The following is a 23718-nucleotide window of genomic DNA, read 5'->3' on the forward strand; positions in this document are numbered from 1 at the left end:
TTCATTACTTTTAATGTTTTACCTACGTGACTTTACCGAAAAAAACCTGAGAATATTTATAGTTTAAGTTTAAATCTGCAGCAGCAGACAGCTAAACCCCCAGCGTCGCGCTCACTCTAGCCGTCTAATTTGCCCGAGGTCCCTCCTTCTCCACTGCTACCTGCCCGCGGTGGGAGGGGGCTCTGGAATTCCCTCCCCTCTGGCCATTGCCACCACCACCACCACCCCCCCAACCTGCTTTCAAGTCTGGACTCGAGGATGTTTCCTCTTCGCCTCTGTGCCAGCGACTGACCGTCTGCATCTATTGGAGCTTCTGAACCCAGTGGTGTACATTCATTTTCAGAGGGCGGGTGGGGACACTTCCACCGATCAGAGTGAGGGTTGCCACACCGTTTGAAACCATTGTTGGGGTTTGGCAGCAGCACGACGATGGGCCAGCATTTCCAAGGACCTGGGTTTGAGTCCTGGGTCTGGGTGTCTCTCTCTCGGTGGACTCAGAATGGCCATGTCAGAGACACTGAACCAGCATTGCTGAGGACCTGGGTTTGAGTCTTGCTTTTGCGTGTCTCTCTCTCGAAGGAACTCAGAATGGCCGTGTCAGAGACACTGAACCAGCAGTGTTGAAGGACCTGGGTTTGAGTCCTGGGTCTGGGTGTCTATCTCTCTCGGTGGACTCAGAATGGCCGTGTCAGAGACACTGAACCAGCAGTGTTGAGGACCTGGGTTTAACTCCTGGGTCTGGGTGTCTCTCTCTCGGGGGACTCAGAATGGCCATGTCAGAGACAGAGCCAGCAGTGTTGAAAGACCTGGGTTTGAGTCCTGGGTCTGGGTGTCTCTCTCTTGGTGGACTCAGAATGGCCGTGTCAGAGTCACTGAACCCACCACTTAGCCCCTGTGTGAAAGTGCCCGCACGTGAAGCGCATTACACCAGGTGAGGCCCCAACTGAGCTATGTTGATCTTTATCAGAAGCAACCAGGCCGTCACAAATGACGGCTCAACGAAAGTGAATTGTCATCTGGAAATGTATAGCAGCGGCCAAATACTGTAAACGCGTGTGGAGGGAAAAACTGGGGATACATCCACACGACCACGGAGAGAACATGCAAACTCCGGCGTCAGGGTCTGGATCGAAGCCACAACCTCTTGTATACCAGGCGAGGTAGTTAACATCTCGCCCACATTGTACGCATGTACACGTTGAACTTCTTTCGCACCGGACGGAGCCAACCGTGCCAATGACACACTGACCGCTACAACTCCGTGTAAGCAATCGTAAAACGAACGTTCCTCTGTCGATCCGCTGCTGGATGAGGATCTACCTCCACATGCCATGTCGGTCATTTGGCTATACTTCACCACGCCGGCCTGCGCGGTGTTGTGAAGACGACTGGTGGATGATGTCACCCACCACTGATGCTGGCTGGGCCGTGAGTGGGAATCGAACTCAGGTTGCCGAGTTCATGGCGCAGTGCGCTAACCGCTGCGCCACCACTCCCCCACCACCACCACCCGCACATAACCTAACCCTAAACTAACCTAACCCTAGCCTAACACTAACCTAACCCTAGCCTAACACTAACCCTAGCCTAACACTAACCTAACCCTAGCCTAACACTAACCTAACCCTAGCCTAACACTAACCTAACCCTAGCCTAACACTAACCCTAGCCTAACACTAACCTAACCCTAGCCTAACACTAACCCTAGCCTAACACTAACCTAACCCTAGCCTAACACTAACCCTAGCCTAACACTAACCTAACCCTAGCCTAACACTAACCTAACCAGTCAGTGTGGGCTGGCTAAGAGGTGGGGGGGGATACCATGCAGCACCACCGACGTCGAGCCGTGTGCCCCCTGGGGCCTGAGCCACCGCGCTTGCCAGAGGAGACGACGGCCAACACCGGACGGGACACCTCCAGTGGCCCGTCCGCGGCGAGTACCGACGGCGCCGTCCTCGTCGCAAGAATCCGACACCCAGATGCGGATGAAACGCGACCGAAACGTTTCCCCACGCCGCCCCGGGGTGGGGGGGGAGAGAGACCAGAGCCGCGAAGCGTTACGGAATCCATGCTCTCGCGTAGATTTTCCCCGTTCCCCCACCCACCCGCGTCTAACGGAAGGGGCTGCCCACCACCACCTCCCTCCGGAGCCTTTGACCGGAGGGGCAGGGGGGGGGGGGCAGCAGCTACAAAGAGAAGAAGAGCCGCTGGTGGCGGTGCGCGTCGCCGATTTCATTTCACTACCAGGCGAGGTCCTGTTTGTTGACGGGGCGAGGGGGGATGTGGGTTACGCAGGTGAGATGGGGGGGGGGGGGGGGTTAGGCTGTGAGAGTCACAATGAGAGCCGCTGCTACGAATGGGGCTAGGTGCGAGTGTCGGAGGCCCGAGGGTCAGAGTGGGGGGTTTTGGGTTGAGGGGGGGTCAGGGTTAGAGGTCAGGACGGGCGGTCGAGTGATAGGATACGGATAGGGTCGGAACATTGGGGTAAGGGTGAGGGTTGGAGATTTGGGTAGGTGTAGGATTACGGGAAGGGTTAGAGGGTAGGATAGGCGGCCAAGTGATAGGATACGGGTTGGGCTAGGAAATAGGGGTAGGGATTTGCGTAAGATATTTGGGTAGGGTTAGGAGCAGTTCTCGGGTTAGGTATTGGGACAGGAGAAGCATTAGGGGGGTAGGGTATAGGGTTCGTGATCAGGATGGGTGTAGGATTGGGGTTAGAGATCAGGATGGGTGTAGGGTTGGGGTGAGGGATCAGGGTAGGTGTAGGATTTGGGATAGAGATCAGGATAGGTGTAGGATTAGGGTTATGGATCAGGATGGGTGGAGGGTTGGGGTTAGGGATCAGGATCGGCGTAGGATTGTTGTCGTGTCCCTACTCAACCAGGAGATGAGGTCAACCCATTGAGATTCACGCCACAGCACTGCCTCTCTGGATAGGTGACCTGATGACGTGTTGGGATTTGGGCTCGAGATTCAGGATTGGAGTTCAACATTAGGATACGGGTCGGACGAGGGGGTAGGTTGAGATATTAATGTAAGGGTAGGGTTTTTGGGCGTTCGTTTTATGGACAGTTAAGGATAATATACTTAGGATTAGAGATTTGGTAAGGGTTAGGATTAGGTCAGGGTTAGGGCTAGGCTTAGTGACATCTTATAATAACGTTACATTCACGGTTCAGGCTTCAAGGGGGCTTCATGATCAAGATTAAGGTTTATGGTTCAGTGTTTAGGGGTCAGTGTTGGGGTTATGGGGAGTGATCTGTGAATGGGGTTCAGGCTGAGAGAGGTTTAAGGTTATGTGTGCGGGGTTAAGGGTATGGGGTTCAGGCTTAGGGGTTCAGGGTAGTGTTTTGCGAATGGGGTTCAGGGTTGGGGATTCGGGCTGAGGGGTTAGGCGTTCAGGGTTAGGAGTCAGGGGTAGTGTTCCATGAATGGGGTTCAGGGTTCAGCATTAGGGATTTGACATTGAGGGTTCAGAGTTTCAGTTTAGGGTTTCAGGGTTCAAGTTTTGGGGTCAGGGGTAGTGCTCTGTGAATGGGGTTCAGGGTTCGGGATTCGATGTTGAGGGTTCAGAGTTTCAGTTTAGGGGTTCAGGGTTCAAGGTTCAAGGTTTGGGGGTCAGGGGTAGTGCTCTGTGAATGGGGTTCAGGAGGCCGGGGCATTCCAATGGCCTCGCTCAGGAGTTGAACCCGTGCTCAGGAGGCCGGGGCGTCTTCAGGCTCCGCAGAATCGCTGTCCTCCGACCCCTCAGAGTCGTGCTCTCCGGACGGAGTCTCGGGGGTCGACCTGCGGACACGGGGAGGGGGCAGCGACCCCTCAACTCCGGTTTGTTCCTAGCCCCGCAGCCATCATCGTCCCCGCTACTAGGTCCCAGCAGTGAGTCTAACCCTGACCCAGGCCCTAGCAGTGAGTCTAACCCTGACCCAGACCCTAGCAGTGAGTCTAACCCTGATCCAGGTCCCAGCAGTGAGTCTAACCCTGACCCAGACCCTGGAAGTGAGTCTAACCCTGACCCAGGTCCTAGCAGTGAGTCTAACCCTGACCCAGACCCTAGCAGTGAGTCTAACCCTGACCCAGACTCTAGCAGTGAGTCTAACCCTGACCCAGACCCTGGCAGTGAGTCTAACCCTGACCCAGACTCTAGCAGTGAGTCTAACCCTGACCCAGACCCTAGCAGTGAGTATAACCCTGACCCAGACCCTGGCAGTGAGTCTAACCCTGACCCAGACTCTAGCAGTGAGTCTAACCCAGACCCTAGCAGTGAGTCTAACCCTGACCCAGGTCCTAGCAGTGAGTCTAACCCTGACCCAGACACTAGCAGTGAGTCTAACCCTGACCCAGACCCTAGCAGTGAGTCTAACCCTGACCCAGACCCTAGCAGTGAGTCTAACCCTGACCCAGGTCCTAGCAGTGAGTCTAACCTTGACCCAGACCCTGGAAGTGAGTCTAACCCTGACCCAGGTCCTAGCAGTGAGTCTAACCCTGACCCAGACCCTAGCAGTGAGTCTAACCCTGACCCAGACTCTAGCAGTGAGTCTAACCCTGACCCAGACCCTGGCAGTGAGTCTAACCCTGACCCAGACTCTAGCAGTGAGTCTAACCCTGACCCAGACCCTAGCAGTGAGTATAACCCTGACACAGACCCTGGCAGTGAGTCTAACCCTGACCCAGACTCTAGCAGTGAGTCTAACCCTGACCCAGACCCTAGCAGTGAGTCTAACCCTGACCCAGGTCCTAGCAGTGAGTCTAACCCTGACCCAGACACTAGCAGTGAGTCTAACCCTGACCCAGACCCTAGCAGTGAGTCTAACCCTGACCCAGACCCTAGCAGTGAGTCTAACCCTGACCCAGGTCCTAGCAGTGAGTCTAACCCTGACCCAGACTCTAGCAGTGAGTCTAACCCTGATCCAGACCCTGGCAGTGAGTCTAACCCTGACCCAGACTCTAGCAGTGAGTCTAACCCTGACCCAGACCCTAGCAGTGAGTCTAACCCTGATCCAGACCCTGGCAGTGAGTCTAACCCTGACCCAGACCCTAGCAGTAAGTCTAACCCTGACCCAGACCCTAGCAATGAGTCTAACCCTGACCCAGACCCTAGCAGTGAGTCTAACTCTGACCCTAGCAGTGAGTCTAACCCTGACCCAGGCCCTGGCAGTGAGTCTAACCCTGACCCAGGCCCTAGCAGTGAGTCTAACCCTGACCCAGACTCTAGCAGTGAGTCTAACCCTGACCCAGACCCTAGCAGTGAGTCTAACCCTGACCCAGACTCTAGCAGTGAGTCTAACCCTGACCCAGGCCCTAGCAGTGAGTCTAACCCTGACCCTAGCAGTGAGTCTAACCCTGACCCAGACCCTAGCAGTGAGTCTAACCCTGACCCAGACCCAAGCAGTGAGTCTAACCCTGACCCAGACTCTAGCAGTGAGTCTAACCCTGACCCAGACCCTAGCAGTGAGTCTAACCCTGACCCAGACTCTAGCAGTGAGTCTAACCCTGACCCAGGCCCTAGCAGTGAGTCTAACCCTGACCCAGACTCTAGCAGTGAGTCTAACCCTGACCCAGACCCTAGCAGTGAGTCTAACCCTGACCCAGACCCTAGCAGTGAGTCTAACCCTGACCCAGACCCTAGCAGTGAGTCTAACCCTGACCCAGACTCTAGCAGTGAGTCTAACCCTGACCCAGACTCTAGCAGTGAGTCTAACCCTGACCCAGACCCTAGCAGTGAGTCTAACCCTGACCCAGACCCTAGCAGTGAGTCTAACCCTGACCCAGGCCCTAGCAGTGAGTCTAACCCTGACCCAGACTCTAGCAGTGAGTCTAACCCTGACCCAGACCCTAGCAGTGAGTCTAACCCTGACCCAGACTCTAGCAGTGAGTCTAACCCTGACCCAGACTCTAGCAGTGAGTCTAACCCTGACCCAGGTCCTGGCAGTGAGTCTAACCCTGACCCGTGATCCTGTATCCCCTGACCCCTGACCCCTAAACCCCGAACCTTCGCCCCGTGCGCCCTCTGCCCTCACCCGTCCTCGGTGTGCGAGTGGCCGATCATGCGGCGGCACGTCTCCATCTGCACGTCGAGGCCGCGCTTCATGCTGCACATCTCCATGTACTCGTGCAGGTGGCGGCTCATGTCGCTCTTAGCGCTCGCCAGCTCCAGCTGTGGGTACGTGCGCACACACGCGGGGACACGCAGATAACATGGGACACACGGGAGACGCACGGGGACACGCAGATAACATGGGACACACGGGAGACGCACGGAGACACGGGGACACGCGGGGACACGCATATAACATGGGACGCACGGAGAGACACACGGAGATACGCGGGGACACGCAGATAACATGGGACGCACGGGAGACACGGAGACTCGCGGGGACACGCAGATAACATGGGACGCACGGGAGACACGCGGGAGACACACGGAGACACGCGGGGACAGGCAGATAACATGGGACGCACGGGAGACACACGGGAGACACGCGGGGACACGCAGATAACATGGGACGCACGGGAGACACGCGGGATACACATGGAGACACGCGAGGACACGCAGATAACATGGGACGCACGGGAGACACGCGGGATACACATGGAGACACGCGGGGACACGCAGATAACATGGGACGCACGGGAGACACGCGGGGACGCATAGAAAACACGGGGCACGTGGGGACGCATAGACAGCATGGGACACACGTGGATGCACTCAGACGCATAGAAAACACGGGACACTTGGGGACATGCGGGGAACACGCACGGAGAACGGTCGTTCCCCGGTGCCCATCTGAGCGGCGAATCACTTGGACTTTTAGCCCCACGGCTGAACGGAGCTGACGGGCAGGCGGAGGGCCTACCTCAATTTGTCCGATCGTCTCCTGGTATTCACGCTCGCGCGTCTTGAGCAGCGACTCCGTCTCCAGGATGACCCGCTCCACCGTGTCGTCCTGGCAGCATCCACATCAACAACAACGACGACACAAAGATCACCCGTACAGCGCTAACAGACCGTTGGGGCAAGTGCTGTTAGCGAGTAGCGCCTATGAAGGCTACCGGCACTGTGGCACACGAGGGGGTGGGTGGCCAACACCACGCCTGGCCGCCCTTGTCTCCCCAGTGGCGATGTTTTTACACACCGCACCAGGTACTCATTTGAGGCTGAGTCGACCTAGGGGAGGCCCAGGAACGGTTCAGATAATCGTCACTGGTGTTGGTCATGAGCGGGTTGAACTCAGGTCATCGGGTTTGTAGCGCAGCGCACTACCACTACCGCTCCCCCCACATCTACAACATCACCATCATGATCAACATCGTCACCAACATCACCAACATCATCATCGTCATCATCAATTACATCCAAATCATCACCAACATCATCATCAATTACATCAAAATCATCATCATCATCACCAACATCATCATTATAAATTACATCCACATCACCAACATCAATTACATCCAAATCACCAACATCATTAGAAATTACCTCATCATCAACTTCAATTACATCCTCATCATCATGTGAAATTTCTATCAGCCAAATCCTCTAAACGCAAGTCGATTGTAAATGTGGAGGGGGAAAAAGAGCTGGGAAAAGATTGACACGACGCAGACTCCAATTATACAACAGGCATCGTCAGGGTCGGGATCGAACCCACGACCTCCTGCATACCAGGCGAGGTAGTTAACATCTCCTAGCCACTGTGATGATGATGATGATGATGAGAGAGAGAGAGAGACACGCAAACTCCAAATATACAACAGACATCGTCAGGGTCGGGATCGAACCCACGACCTCCTGCACACCAGGCGAGGTAGTTAACATCTCGCTCTGCACGGTCGGGACTTATGTCCATGGAGTTTCTGTACCCCCCCCCCTCTGTTTCTCTACCGGTCTCATCGATCCATGGGCAGACAGCCCGTAGTGGACGTGTCCCACTGCACGTTTCGTCATTTGCTGCTTCCACTTCCCTCTCTGTCTCGTGGTGCCGATATGCTCAAGTAGTGTCCACGCCTCTCAGGCACCAATCGCTACCATCATCGTCAAGCCACCATTCTCTGTGTGGTCTTCCTCTCTTTCCTGGCCCTTACATTTTTTGCCGAACAACAACAACAAACAACAACGCTTTTCATTTTCCTGGCGTTTCCCTACGCGCAACCTTTTTTCTTACTTTCAAGAGCGACAAAACTAATTTCTTTTGAGCCGCTTTGTGTTGTTGTTTAGTGTTGATGTCCCCCCCCCCGCACCTCCGATTCGCACGGTTGGCTACGTACGGCGCGAAATAAGTTCAAGGTACGCACACGCGCACACACGTGTGTGGGTACGTTGCTCACTCTTTTGGGCTCGGCTTAGATGCAGTGTGTTAACGTTCCTGGGCTCCGACTGAAATATAACGACAAAAAAGCATCCGGGCAAAAAATGATAAATTCTCGCACCCGCGCGCCACTGCGGGATCAGAGTCTCGGTTGGGACTCGGCTCCAGGAGACCAGGTCTCAGGGTCAGAGTCTCGGTTGAGACTCGGCTCCAGGAGACCGGGTCTCAGGGTCGGAGTCTCGGTTGAGACTCGGCTCCAGGAGACCGGGTCTCAGGGTTAGAGTCTCAGTTGAGACTCGGCTCCAGGAGACCGGGTCTCAGGGTCGGAGTCTCGGTTGAGACTCGGCTCCAGGAGACCGGGTCTCAGGGTCGGAGTCTCCGTTGAGACTCGGCTCCAGGAGACCGGGTCTCAGGGTCGGAGTCTCGGTTGAGACTCGGCTCCAGGAGACCGGGTCTCAGGGTCGGAGTCTCCGTTGAGACTCGGCTCCAGGAGACCGGGTCTCAGGGTCGGAGTCTCCGTTGAGACTCGGCTCCAGGAGACCGGGTCTCAGGGTCGGAGTCTCGGTTGAGACTCGGCTCCAGGAGACCGGGTCTCAGGGTCAGAGTCTCGGTTGGAACTCGGCTCCAGGAGACCGGGTCTCAGGGTCAGAGTCTCGGTTGGAACTCGGCTCCAGGAGACCGGGTCTCAGGGTCGGAGTCTCGGTTGAGACTCGGCTCCAGGAGACCGGGTCTCAGGGTCGGAGTCTCGGCAAGTCCGATGTTATTGTTCCCACCAGCGCCGTGGTAACGATAAAAGCGGACTGCGACGGAGTCACCGACCATGCAGATATTCAGCCAATTAAAAATAAAAATGGGGGGTGGTGGGGGCCCGTATCGGATGACGCAATACCAATTCGGCGGGATGTCTCGATCCACGCGTCGATCGGCAATGAATCGACACGCCGATCACGATCGGCCTTGAGGCGCCTTTGCCGGTTCCACTGAGCGAGAATCGACACGCGAAATTAACCTCGATTCACGATGCACATGAACCACTTGTGGGCAGCGACACGCCCCCTTTGGGGCAACGCCACGCCCCCTTTGGGGCAACGCCACGCCCCCTTTGGGGCAACGCCACGCCCACTCTCTTCCTCTACAGGCAGCAATCTGCGATCGGTGATTTCATCGGGTGTCCGATTTTATCGCTCTATCACAGCGCTGCCGCTGCTGCTACAGCTGCTAACGCCACTGCTGCTGCTGCTGCTGCTACAGCTGCTGCTGCTGCCCCTGCCGCCCCTACCACTGCTGCCCCTGCTGCTTCTGCCCCTGCTGCTGCTGCTACAGCTGCTGCTACAGCTGCTAACGCCACTGCTGCTACAGCTGCTGCTACAGCTGCTGCTGCCCCCACTGCTGCTGCTACAGCTGCTGCTGCCCCTGCTACCCCTACCACTGCTGCCCCTGCTGCTGCTGCCCCTGCTGCTGCTGTTACAGCTGCTGCTGCTGCTGCTACAGCTGCTGCTGCTGCCCCCGCTGCTGCTGCTACAGCTGCTGCTGCTGCCCCCGCTGCTGCTGCTACAGCTGCTGCTGCTGCCCCCGCTGCTGCTGCTACAGTTGCTGCTGCTGCCCCCGCTGCTGCTGCTACAGCTGCTGCTGCTGCTGCTACAGCTGCTGCTGCTACTGCTGCTGCTACAGCTGCTGCTGCTGCTGCTGCTACAGCTGCTGCTGCTGCTGCTGCTGTTACAGCTGCTGCTGCAGCTGCTGCTGCTGTTACAGCTGCTGCTGCTGCTACAGCTGCTGCTGTTACAGCTGCTGCTGCTGCTCCTACAGCTGCTGCTGCTGCCCCCGCTGCTGCTGCCCCTGCTGCTGCTGCCCCTGCTACTTCTACCACTGCTACCCCCCTGCCGCTGCTCACGTTCTCGCCGGGGGAGGCCTCTGCGCCGCTGGGAGGGGACGCGGAGAAGTCCTCCCACAGCAGCAGCGTCTCCTCCGTCTCCTCCCACGCGAGGCTGTCGCAGTCGTCCTCAAAGTCCATCGTCTCTCGCCTGCGCGCGGGGGGGGGGGGCGGAAGGACAGAGGCTTGAGTGCCCGTGTGCTCGCTAACAGCACTTGCCCCCGACTGTCCGTCGAGGCTGTACGGGGGATCTTTGTCTTTTGTTCGCGTGCGGGGAGCGGCGGTGCGGCGGTCAGCGCGCTCGGCCACGAACCCGTCGACCCGAGTTGGATTCCCGCTCGCGGCCAGCACCGGTCACGAATGTCTGAACCGGTCCTGGGCCTCCCCTAGGTCGACTCAGCTTCAAATGAGTACCTGGTGCGGTGTGTAGTGAACATCGCCACTAGGGAGACAAAGGAGGCCGGGCGTGGTGTTGGCCACCCCACTCGCCTCGTGTGCCGTGCCGGCCTTCGTAGCTGCTCGCTAACAGCACTTGCCGCAACAGCCTGTACAGGCTATATGGGGGATCTTTACCCTTGCGTGTACATGAGCACGCGTGTATGTGCGTGTGTGCGTGTGTGCGTGTGCGCGTGTGCGTGTGCATGTATGCGTGTGTATGTGTGTGTGCGTGCGTGCTGTACCGGGGGAATTACCATTTGGTACAGATATAATGGGAGGCTGATCGACGCCCGGGTGCGATCAAGGGATGGCTCCCTATTGGTCAACCACGTTATGTATGCCGATGATTTGGTAATAGCTGCTCATTCAGAAGAGGAGTTGGAGACGCTGCTGCTGAGACTGGAGCGTGCCACTAAGAGGTGGGGCCTTACCATCAGCCCCACCAAAACTAAGCACCTGCCTGGGTATTTTGTACCATCGGGCACTCCGCCCCCACAACTCCCAATCGGTGATGGGGCAGTTGTGGAGAGAGTGGAGAGTTTCCCATACCTGGGCAGTGTGCTCATGACCGGCTCCAGTTTATCAGCAGAGGTCTCACTCCGAATCAGTCGAGCGGCAATATCTTTTCATCGGTTGCGTAACGCTGTGTGGAAGCTACCTGGTCTGTCGCTCCGCACGAAGCTTCAGGTCTTCTCGGCCACGGTCATTCCCTCCCTTCTCTACGCTTGCGAAACGTGGACCCCCCTAGTGGAGCATCTTCGCCGGTTGGAAACATTTAGGCTGGCCTGCCTACGATCCATCCTGGGTTTAACCAGGCTGGATTGTGTGAGGAGCTCACAAGTCCTTGAAAGATCTGGGCAAAGTCCCATCAGTGAGCTCCTCCGGCAGGCAAGGCTGCGTTGGCTGGGTCATGTAGCCCGCATGCCCAGCCACCGCATGCCTAAACAGCTTTTGTTCGGCCGGATCGAGGGGGCTAAACGGGCGCGGCACGGGCTAGAGAAGAGATGGAGTGATGTGGTACAGGAGGACGTGGAGCTGAGTGGACTTGCCGATGACTGGTACCAGCGGTGTCAAGATCGGCCTCAGTGGAGGAGGCTCGTGAAGGACGCTACTGGGCAGTTGGAGGCAGTCGCCCTCCAACAACAACGGAGGGCGGAGGAGCGACGCTCACAACAACGAGCGGAGCGCCGGGTGGCTAAAGCATCTCGGTCATCTTGGTCAGTCGACCCGTGGCACCTGGGTCTGCCCCGTGACCTCCTGCCAGCGGGCGTTCGACACTTCACGTGGCCTCAGGGTGCACATGGCCTGGCACAAGCGTCGTGGTGACGTCACCGCCACTTAGTGGCGAATGGCGGTTGTTGTTGTTGTTGTGCGTGCGTGCGCGTGTGCGTGTGTGTGTGCATGTATGCGTGTGTGCGTGTGTGTGTGTGTGCGCGTCCTCACAGCGTGTTGATGATGCGCTTCATCTCGTCCGTGATGTTCCCGGACGTGGAGTTCTCGTCGTCGTCGTCGTTGATGATCGCCCCCGGTAACGGCGCCGTTGCTACGGACGGGGTCACCGCCCCCAGCGGGGCAACCTCCATCGATGCGGTCCCCTCTGAGCAGATGCCACACGGAACATCGGCAAGCACGCTCCGTGAGACCGCGTCTCCACTGAGACCGGGTCTCAGGGTCGGAGTCTCCGTTGAGGACTCAACTCCAGGAGACCGGGTCTCAGGGTCAGAGTCTCGGTTGGGACTCCAGGAGACCGGGTCTCAGGGTCGGAGTCTCGGTTGAGACTCGGCTCCAGGAGACCGGGTCTCAGGGTCGGAGTCTCGGTTGAGACTCCAGGAGACCGGGTCTCAGGATCGGAGTCTCGGTTGAGACTCGGCTCCAGGAGACCGGGTCTCAGGGTCAGAGTCTCGGTTGGGACTCCAGGAGACCGGGTCTCAGGGTCGGAGTCTCGGTTGAGACTCGGCTCCAAGAGACCGGGTCTCAGGGTCAGAGTCTCGGTTGGGACTCCAGGAGACCGGGTCTCAGGGTCAGAGTCTCGGTTGGGACTCCAGGAGACCGGGTCTCAGGGTCAGAGTCTCGGTTGGGACTCCAGGAGACCGGATCTCAGGGTCGGAGTCTGGGTTGAGACTCGGCTCCAGGAGACCGGGTCTCAGGGTCGGAGTCTCGGTTGGGACTCCAGGAGACCGGGTCTCAGGGTCAGAGTCTCGGTTGGGACTCCAGGAGACCGGGTCTCAGGGTCAGAGTCTCGGTTGGGACTCCAGGAGACCGGATCTCAGGGTCGGAGTCTGGGTTGAGACTCGGCTCCAGGAGACCGGGTCTCAGTGTCGGAGTCTCGGTTGAGACTCCAGGAGACCGGGTCTCAGGGTCGGAGTCTGGGTTGAGACTCGGCTCCAGGAGACTGTGTGTACGTGTGTGTACGTGCGTGTGCGTGCGAGCACCGGGAAGCGTCAGGGCGGAGCGATCTTCGTCCCCTCCCTCGAGCTGCTCCCCCGCGGGGCCCCCCACTTGCTGCCCATGAGCCTCCTTCTTGCGCGACCCGGGGGTCCCCGCGGCCCCCCCCCCCGGGGCCCCCCGCTCCGGCCGACGTCCCCACCGCCTTGATGGGCGAGAACTGCAGGGACTGCGGCGGGCAGAGGGAGAGTCGCAGGGAGAGTCGCGGTTAGAGTCGCGGTTAGAGTCACGTGGAGAGTCAAGTGGAGAGTCACGTGGAGAGTCAAGTGGAGAGTCACGTGGAGAGTCACGTGGAGAGTCAAGTGGAGAGTCACGTGGAGAGTCAAGTGGAGAGTCACGGTTAGAGTCACAGGGAGAGTCACAGGGAGAGTCACACGGCGTCCCTCTCGATACGTTGGCCTGCAGCAGGAGGCTCACCGTGAACATGCGGCTCATGTCGTGCGAGTTCCGCTGCTGCGCGATGTCGCACAGCCGCGCCGTGATGTCGATGCGGCGACAGATGTCCATGTCCACCTTCATGGCCTTCTCCTGGATGCGGCTGTCCAGGTCCGTCATTTGCTGGAGGGCCGCGGCAAAGAGAGGGGCGCGATGGGGCTCCAGCACTCGCTCACCTCGCTCACCTCGCTGACTCACCACTACACTCACTCACCACTACCCTCGCTTGCTCACCACCACCCTCACTCACTCACAACCACCCTCACTCACTCACCACCACCCTCACTCACTCACCACCACCCTCACTCACTCACCACCACCCTCACTCACTCACAACCACCCTCACTCACTCACAACCACCCTCACTCACTCACTCACCACCAGCCTCACTTACTCACCACCACCCTCACTACTACACTTACTCACTCACCACCACCCTCACTCACCACCACCTTCACTCACTCACCACTACACTCACTCACCACCAGCCTCACTTACTCACCACCACCCTCACTCACTCACTACCACCCTCACTCACTCACCACTACACTCGCTCATTCACCACCCTCACTCACTCACCACCACCCCCACTCACTCACCACCACCCTCACTCACTCACCACTACACTCGCTCATTCACCACCCTCACTCACTCACCACCACCCCCACTCACTCACCACCACCCTCACCACCACTACCCTCACTCACTCGCTCACTGCTCCACTCACCGACTCACTATTCCCCTCAATCACTATCCTCCTCACAAACCCCTTCACATTCACTGCTCACCTCACTCGCTTGGTCACTCACTACTCTGCTGACTCGCTCACTATTCTCACTAACCACTCACTCGCTCACTATTCTCCTCACTAACCCCTCACTCGCTCACTATTCTCTCAAACCCTGTCACTCGCTCACTATTCTCACTAACCACTCACTCGCTCACTATTCTCCTCACTAACCCCTCACTCGCTCACTATTCTCTCAAACCCTGTCACTTGCTCACTATTCTCACAAACCACTCACTCGCTCACTATTCTCCTCACTACTCTGCTCACTCGCTCACTATTCTCCTCACTAACCACTCACTCGATCACTATTCTCTCAAACTCCCTCACTCGCTCACTATTCTCCTCACTAACCCCTCACTCGCTCACTATTCTCCTCACTAACCCCTCACTCGCTCACTATTCTCTCAAACCCTGTCACTCGCTCACTATTCTCACAAACCACTCACTCGCTCACTATTCTCCTCACTACTCTGCTCACTCGCTCACTATTCTCCTCACTAACCACTCACTCGATCACTATTCTCTCAAACTCCCTCACTCGCTCACTATTCTCCTCACTAACCCCTCACTCGCTCACTATTCTCCTCACAAACCCACTCACTACTCTGCTCACTTGCTCACTATTCTCCTCACTAACCCCTCGCTCACTCACTATTCTCCATGCTAACCCCTTCACTCGCTCACTATTCTACTCTCCCACTCACCCTCATTATTCTGCTCACTCCGCACTCCCCTCACTATTCTCCTCACTAACCCCCTCCACTCGCTCACCGCTCACCTCACTCACCCGCTACTACTCAAACTCACTCGCTCACTCGTCATGGTTGCCCCCCCCTCCACCCCCAACCTCCTCTACTGCCCTGTCAGCCATCTTGGCTGCCCCCATGTCAGCCATGTTGTCTGCCCCCTATCAGCAAGGCCTGTAATCGTTCATTCCTTTATCAAATGCAACGCATTCGTGATGTGGCACTTACGAATCGATTGGTTTCAACTTGTGCTAAATTTCCACGAGTGTTTTACTGTAGCTTTACTTTAAAAGGTCAGAACGTATGAGGCAAGAGGGCAAACAAGACGGGCGGAACAAACGGCCTTGCATCGTAACAGGGGCGATTCCATACGTGTCCCCCATGAGCCATGAATATGCCGCCCTATCGTACATCTTAGCAATCTTCTCTTCCCACTATTGGCCATCTTCTGTGTTTCCCCCATCAACTATCATTGGTGCCCTTCTTTCAACCATCTTGTATCCCTCCTATCAGCCAACTTGTGTCCCTCCTATCAACCATCTTGTGTCCCTATCAGCCATCTTGTGTCCCTCCTATCAGCCATCTTGTGTCCCTATCAGCCATCTTGTGTCCCTCCTATCAGCCATCTTGTGTCCCTCATATCAGCCATCTTGTGTCCCTCCTATCAGCCATCTTGTGTCCCTCATATCAGCCATCTTGTGTCCCTCCTATCAACCATCTTGTGTCCCTCCTTTCAGCCATCTTGTGTCCCTCCTTTCAGCCATCTTGTGTCCCTCTTATCAGCCATCTTGTGTCCCTCATATCAGCCATCTTGTGTCCCTCCTATCAGCCATCTTGTGTCCCTCCTATCAGCCATCTTGTGTCCCTCCTATCAGCCATCTTGTGTCCCTCCTACCAGCCATGTTGTGTCCCTCTTATCAGCCATCTTGTGTCCCTCTTATCAGCCATATTGTGTCCCTCCTATCAGCCATCTTGTGTCCCTATCATCCATCTTGTGTCCCTCTTATCAGCCATCTTGTGTCCCTCTTATCAGCCATCTTGTGTCCCTCCTATCAGCCATCTTGTGTCCCCCATATCAGCCATCTTGTGTCACTCCTGTCAGCCATCTTGTGTCCCTCCTATCAGCCATCTTGTGTCCCTCCTATCAGCCATCTTGTGTCCCTCCTATCGGCCATCTTGTGTCCCTCCTATCGGCCATCTTGTGTCCCTCCTATCAGCCATCTTGTGTCCCTATCAGCCATCTTGTGTCCCTCCTGTAAGCCATCTTGTGTCTCTATCAGCCATCTTGTGTCCCTATCAGCCATCTTGTGTCCCTCCTATCAGCCATCTTGTGTCACTCCTGTCAGCCATCTTGTGTCCCTCCTATCGGCCATCTTGTGTCCCTCCTATCGGCCATCTTGTGTCCCTCCTATCAGCCATCTTGTGTCCCTATCAGCCATCTTGTGTCCCTCCTGTAAGCCATCTTGTGTCTCTATCAGCCATCTTGTGTCCCTATCAGCCATCTTGTGTCCCTCCTATCAGCCATCTTGTGTCACTCCTGTCAGCCATCTTGTGTCCCTCCTATCAGCCATCTTGTGTCCCTCCTATCAGCCATCTTGTGTCCCTCCTATCAGCCATCTTGTGTCCCTCCTATCGGCCATCTTGTGTCCCTCCTATCGGCCATCTTGTGTCCCTCCTATCAGCCATCTTGTGTCCCTATCAGCCATCTTGTGTCCCTCCTGTCAGCCATCTTGTGTCCCTATCAGCCATCTTGTGTCCCTCCTATCAGCCATCTTGTGTCCCTCCTATCAGCCATCTTGTGTCCCTCCTATCAGCCATCTTGTCCCTCCTATCAGCGGCTGCTCCAGTAAGAACCGCTTTGGCTGTGCCCCCATTGGCCAACTTGTCCGACCTGGAGCTGCCCTTCTTTAACCCCTTAACCAATCACAGTCCTCCTCCTCCACCCATCAGAGCACCCCCACCCCCCCAAACACCCCCTCTCTACAGCTAGTTCCACAAGGGGGGGGGGGAGGGGAGAGACGCGGGGGGCTGACGTCGTTCAGCAGGGTCTTGAAGACGACCAGCTCGGCCTTGAGCCGCTCCATCTTCTGAGTGAGGTCGTCCTGGATGAACTCGGCCTCCTTCGCCTCCTGGACACGGCAGAGGGAGGCGGGGTGACGCGCGTGCAGACGCACGCAAAAACAACAAGGATCCTCGTATATCCTACACACGGCTGTTGGTGCAAGCGAGCAGCACCTATGAAGGCCGGCACGGCACACGAGGGAGCGAGTGGCCAGCACCATGCCCGACCGGCCGCCTTCATCTCCGTAGTGGCGATGTGAACTACACGTCGCACACAAGTACTCATCGAGGCCCTCACCGGTGTTGGTGGCCGTGGGCGGTGGCGGTATCGCCGCCGCCTTTCCGTCGGGGAGGTTTGCGGTTCGAAAATTAGCGACCGCCCCGGTTAATACTCAAGTGGTGCACGCGGTATTAGCCGTTGTAGTCGTGACGACGCTACGTTGTCACCGTGACGACGCTAGGTTGTCACCGTGACGACGCTAGGTTGACATCCGCTTTCATTCACGGTGGACGTCGCGAGTAATCCCGTGACATCACTTCCCAAAAGAGGAGGCTGTCGTGTGCCGGTGTGAGGGGTAGTCCAAATTTCTGCCGAGTTTTTAAAATCACCGCTGGAAGGGACTCGCAACCGGGATTCTACGCGCACACGGGGCAGCGATCATCGCCATCGCAACCCCCGTCTACTGGCAGCCGATTGCACCCAGCCAGGGTCACGCTTGCGATTTGGGACTCTTATTTCGTGGCGTCTCCCTCAAGTTCTCACCCAACCCCCCCGGTCAAATAAATTAAACGCCAACCGAGGGCAGTGGTTCATAGCCTTGCAGCACCCCCTTGGTTCTCTATCATTAACAGCATTTACAATGTTCATAAATACATAGGGGTTTGATCTAGCAAATTAAGTCGTAACGTACGTGCCCGTGCTTCATTTGTATCGTCGATGATTATTAACTTATTTTAAAAAATCTGTCCGTGTCTCGCTACCCCCCAGAAAGGGAATCTCGCACCCCCGGGTTAAGAAGAATCACCAACTTAGGGGTTGGTTTCTCACCACGACAATTTCCCGTGGAAATGCTCCAACTCCATGGCACGACGCAGGTTAGACGCTCGTGCAGGGAGGGTAGGGAGGGGGGGTCAAATCAAAATCTTGTAACTCCGTACGCTCGTGAAAGTTGGCAAATATGGTGGTGGTGAAGGCTGAGTGATTTATAATTTTATTTCTATTATTTCGATTATTTTTATTTTTTACCTACGTGACTTTACCGAAAAAACCTAAGAGTAAGAAGGCTGAGAGGCGGCGGATAACGGGAAAGGCCGGACGATGTCGTGAGCGTGGGTGTCGAGGCGACGCTAATCGGGTCGCCGTGTTCACGGCGTACAAGGGGAGGGGGGGAGAAGACGCCAATCGGGGCATCACTCCACCCCTGTGCCCGGTGCACCTCGTGCCATTTGCCGCGGCTGCCATGCACGGCTCACGCGCCGCCTGCTCCGACACGAGTGCCCGACGTCGCGCGCGCGTGCACCTCCTGCAGGACGACCACGGTGTCCTGCAGCGCCAGGCGCAGCGCCAGCTCCTCCTCCCACCTGCGTGGGCGGCAGCACGACACGGGAGGGTCACCGACCATCGCGACCCGGTGACCTCCGTGACCCGGTGACCTCCGCGAGTGGCGGGGCGCGCGCGCACTTACGTGGAGCGCGAGCACTGCACCGTTGGTGAGCTGGCGAGTTCGTGAATGATTGCGTTAGTGAGCCAATGAGTGAGCGTTTGAGTGAGTAAAGCAGCGAGTGAGTGAGCGGGCGAGAAATTAAGTGACCGTGCAATTGAGTGAGCGAATGAGAGAGTGAGTGAGCGAGTGAGCATACAAGCGAGCGGGCGATTGAGTGAGCAATCGAGTGAGCGATCGAATTGAGTGAGCGAATACGTGAGTGAGTGAGTGGTTGAGCAAGCGAACGATGAATGAGCGAGCAATATGGCGAGTGAGCGAGTGATATGGTGAGTGAGCGAGCGAATGAGTGAGCGAGTCGGTGAGTGAGCTTTATAGTGAGCAAGCGAGGTTTACAGTGAGCGAGTGAGTGAGTCGGTGACTGAGCGAGTGAGTTAGCAAGCTTTATAGTGAGTGAGTGAACAAGCTTTTAAGTGAGCGAGAAAGTGAGCAAGTCGGCAAGCGAGCGAGCAAGTCGGCAAGCGAGCGAGTGAGCGGGTCGGCGAGCGAGCGGGCGGGTCCGCGTACTTGCGCTTGAAGTGGTCCCGCTCGCGCTTGACCTTGGAGAGCACGTTGTAGAGGGCGCGCATCTCGGGCGTGATCGTGTCGATCTGCACGCCGACGTCGTGCGTCGTGGGGAGACCCAGCCCCGACGCGCGGCGCGCCTCAATCACGGCAGCGGCGGCAGCGGCGGCGGCACCGCCCCCCCCCACGCGCCGAGCGTAGCTCCATGCCGAGCCTGCCGCCAGTGACTGGGGGGGGGGGGGGGGGGTGTAGTGGTTAGCGCTACGCCGGGCTACGAACCCGGCGACCTGAGTTCCGTTGCGCTGCACGCGCGTTGTTCAACTTATTTCTCACCGTGCGTGGCCAACCTTGCTAAATCGTACTCTTACTTTTTTCGGTAAAGTCACGTAGGTAAAAAATGAAATTAAAATTAATAAAAATAAAATAATAAATCACGACGTTTCGGAGGCAACGTCGTGATTTTTATAATTTTATTTTTATAAATTTTATTTTTTTACCTACCTGACTTTACCGAAAAAACTACGAGTATGAATCCTTGCAGTCACGAAAGCTTCAAATCTAGAATCTTGCTAAATCGGCCATCAACACCAGGCAAAGATTATCTGAACTGGTCCTGGGCCTCCCCTAGGTCGACTCGGCCTCAAATGAGTACCTGGTGCAATTATTACATTGCCACTAGGGAAGACAAAGGTGGCCGAGCGTGGTGTTGGCCACCCACCCCCTCGTGTGCCGTGCCGGCCTTCATAGGTGCTGTTCGCTAACAGCACTTGCCCCAACAGTCTGTTAAGGCTACACGGGGATCTTTGTCTTTTTCTTCGTGACTCTTGATCCTCTGTGACTCTCCCCGTGTCCTCTGTCTCTGTCTGCGTGTCTCTATCTGTGTCTCTGTCTGCGTGTCTCTGTCTGCGTGTCTCTATCTGTGTCTCTGTCTGCGTGTCTCTATCTGTGTCTCTGTCTGCGTGTCTCTGCGTGCGTGTCTCTGTGTGCGTGTCTCTGTGTGCGTGTCTCTGTGTGCATGTCTCTGTCTGCGTGTCTCTGTCTGCGTGTCTCTGTCTGCGTGTCTCTGTCTGCGTGTCTCTGTCTGCGTGTCTCTGTCTGCGTGTCTCTGTCTGTGTGTCTCTGTCTGCGTGTCTGTCTGCGTGTCTCTGTCTGCGTGTCTGTCTGTGTGTCTCTGTCTGCGTGTCTCTGTCTGCGCGTCTCTGTTTGTGCGTGTCTCTGCGTGTCTCTCAGTGTCTCTGTCTGCGTGTCTCTCTCTGCGCGTCTCTGTCTGCGTGTCTCTGTCTGCGTGTCTCTGTGTGTCTCTGTCTAACTCTCCATCTCTCTCTCTCTGCGTCTGCCTAACTCCCTGTCTCTCTCGATCTCTCTGACCCTCCCCTGTCTCGCTCCCTCTCTCTCTCGTCTCCGTGACTGGTTGGTAGCCACGCCCCTAGTGAGTGGTACACGACTGGATGTGAACCCGATGCAGAGTTGTGTTCAGCCAATGCCATGGACAGAGCTGAATGGAAGAGGGCCACTGATCGCCAACGCCTGTGAGTAAGGACACGGCTCGCACTGAAATTCAACTATAAATGTTTTTTTTATTTACTAGGTAAGGCCCCAATGAGCTACTATACAGCTCTTAAATTTCGATTTAAAGCTTTCGTGACTGCAGGGATTCATCTTCTTGGTTCTTTCGGTAAAGTCACGTAGAAGGGAAATAATAAAATAATAAAAATAAAACATTATAAAATAATACAATTCTCACGACGTTTCGGCCAAAACGCAGGACGGCTGCTTGCGTTGTGGCCGAAACGTCGTGAGAATTGTATTTTATTATGTTTAATTTTAATTATTGTATTATTTCCCTTCTACGTGACTATACAGCTCTTCTTTCAGAAGCAACCTGCCTATCACAAACGATAGCCCAATAAAGTGGCTTCTCGTCATCATCATCATCACCACGTGTGAATGTATAGCAGTAGCCGAATGCTCTGAACGCGTGATGTTGCTTCTGAATGGACAAGGAAAAACCGGAGCAACCGGAGAAAAATCCACACGACCACAGGGAGAGAGAGAGACACGCAAACTCCAAGTATACAGCAGGCATCGTCAGGGTCGGGATCGAACCCAGGCGAAGTAGTTAGCATCTCCTAGCCACCGTGATGATGATGAGAGAGAGACACGCAAACTCCAAATACACAGCAGCAGGCGTCAGGGTCGGGATCGAACCCACGACCTCCTGTACACCAGGCGAGGTAGTTGACATCTCCTAGCCACCGTGATGATGATGAGAGAGAGACACGCAAACTCCAAATACACAGCAGCAGGCGTCAGGGTCGGGATCGAACCCACGACCTCCTGCACACCAGGCGAGGTAGTTGACATCTCCTAGACACCGTGATGATGAGAGAGAGAGAGACACGCAAACTCCAAATACACAGCAGCAGGCGTCAGGGTCAGGATCGAACCCACGACCTCCTGCACACCAGGCGAGGTAGTTGACATCTCCTAGCCACGGCTAAATGAAACGGAGAGATACTGGACGTGGTGTGCTGTGCGTTGAAATATATCCGGGGGTCGCTGACCGGGATGCAGGCGTCCGTCTGCGTGGAGACGTTGCGCTGCTTCGCCGAGTGCCTCCGCGCCGCCTGCAGCTGCTGCTCCAGCAGCCGGTTCCGTCGTTCCAGCTCGTGCACCTTGGCCAGGAAGCAGCGGAAGCGCAGGTTCAGCGTCTGCGGAGGGTGGGGGGGGGGGGCGGCACGGGGAGGGAGTCAGACGAGCGGGGACCCTGGGGGGACCCCGCGGTGCTGCCGAGGGGAGGAGGGAGGGGGGAGGAGAGGGAGGGAGGGTGTGAGAGTGGGAGAGGGAGGGAGGGAGGGGAGGGGGGAGGAGAGGGAGGGAGGGAGGGGAGGGAGGGGAGGGGGCGAGGGGAGGGAGAGGAGGGAGGGGAGGAGGGGAGGGAGGGTGTGAGAGTGGGAGAGGGAGGGAGGGGAGGGAGGGGAGGGGGGAGGGGAGGGAGGGGAGGGGGGAGGAGAGGGAGGGAGGGAGGGGAGGGAGGGGAGGGGGCGAGGGGAGGGAGAGGAGGGAGGGGAGGAGGGGAGGGAGGGTGTGAGAGTGGGAGAGGGAGGGAGGGAGGGAGGGGAGGGGGGAGGAGAGGGAGGGAGGGAGGGGAGGGGGCGAGGGGAGGGAGAGGAGGGAGGGGAGGAGGGGAGGGAGGGTGTGAGAGTGGGAGAGGGAGGGAGGGAGGGGAGGGGGGAGGAGAGGGAGGGAGGGAGGGGAGGGAGGGGAGGGGGCGAGGGGAGGGAGAGGAGGGAGGGGAGGAGGGGAGGGAGGGTGTGAGAGTGGGAGGGAGGGAGGGGAGGGGGGAGGAGAGGGAGGGAGGGAGGGGAGGGAGGGGAGGGGGCGAGGGGAGGGAGAGGAGGGAGGGGAGGAGGGGAGGGAGGGTGTGAGAGTGGGAGAGGGAGGGAGGCGAGGGGGGAGGAGAGGGAGGGAGGGAGGGGAGGGGGCGAGGGAGAGGAGGGAGGGGAGGAGGGGAGGGAGGGTGTGAGAGTGGGAGAGGGAGGGAGGGAGGGGAGGGGGGAGGAGAGGGAGGGAGGGGGCGAGGGGAGGGAGAGGAGGGAGGGGAGGAGGGGAGGGAGGGTGTGAGAGTGGGAGAGGGAGGGAGGGAGGGAGGGGAGGGGGGAGGAGAGGGAGGGAGGGAGGGAGGGAGGGAGGGGAGGGAGGGGAGGGGGCGAGGGGAGGGAGAGGAGGCAGGGGGGGAGGAGAGGGAGGGGAGGGAGGGGAGGGAGCGAGGGGAGGGAGTCAGACGAGCGGGGACCCTGGGGGGCCCCGTCGGTGCTGCCGAGGATAGCCCCCCCCCCCTGGGGCTCGTAGCTGCTGTTGACGAGAGATGCGAGGAGACGGAGGGAGGAGAAGGGGAGGAACGGAAGGAGATGGAAGGAGGGGACGGGAGGGAGGGTGGGAGGAGGGAGAGGAGAGAGGAGGGAGGGGGGAGGGGGGAGGGGAGGAGGGAGGGAGAGGAGGCAGGGAGGGAGGGAGGGTGGGGGAGGGAGGGGAGGGGGGGGGAGGAGGGAGGGAGGCAGGCAGGGAGGGGAGGGAGGGTGCGAGAGAGGGTGGGAGATAGGGAGAGTGGGAGAGGGAGGGAGGGAGGGACGGAGGAAGAGGAGGGTGGGAGGGAGGCAGGGAGGGAGGCAGGGAGGGAGGCCTCGCCTTGAGGAGGCTGATGTTGGAGCCCAGGTCACTGCGGAGGGCCATGTTGACGGAGGGCTGGCGGCGGCGTTGGCGGCGCCCCCGAGTAGATGGAGGTGATCAAGGAGGGCGGCCGGATCGCAAAGTCGTCGGCGTGGAGCCGCTCCTCGGGGCTCAGCGGACTCATGGCCTTGGGGAGCGCGCTCATGCCCCCCCCCACACCGCC

At 57.5% G+C, this 23718-nt stretch overlaps 1 protein-coding gene across 1 annotated transcript; it reads right to left on the bottom strand.

Moving 5' to 3' along the window:
• On the bottom strand, positions 1-23714 carry LOC144951582 (intermediate filament family orphan 2-like). Its single transcript, XM_078881855.1, is given in 14 exon segments — positions 1-3789; positions 6021-6157; positions 6858-6947; positions 10207-10336; positions 12067-12220; positions 13056-13176; positions 13178-13237; positions 13486-13626; positions 17073-17168; positions 18621-18681; positions 19329-19552; positions 21890-22036; positions 23514-23570; positions 23572-23714. Coding segments are annotated over 14 exon segments (1638 nt in total). The 5' UTR covers positions 23701-23714; the 3' UTR covers positions 1-3698.
• Between the last annotated feature and the right edge of the window lie 4 nt (positions 23715-23718).

Source organism: Lampetra fluviatilis, chromosome 63 (genome assembly GCF_964198595.1).
Source record: "Lampetra fluviatilis chromosome 63, kcLamFluv1.1, whole genome shotgun sequence".
Classification (NCBI taxonomy): Eukaryota; Metazoa; Chordata; class Hyperoartia; order Petromyzontiformes; family Petromyzontidae; genus Lampetra; species Lampetra fluviatilis.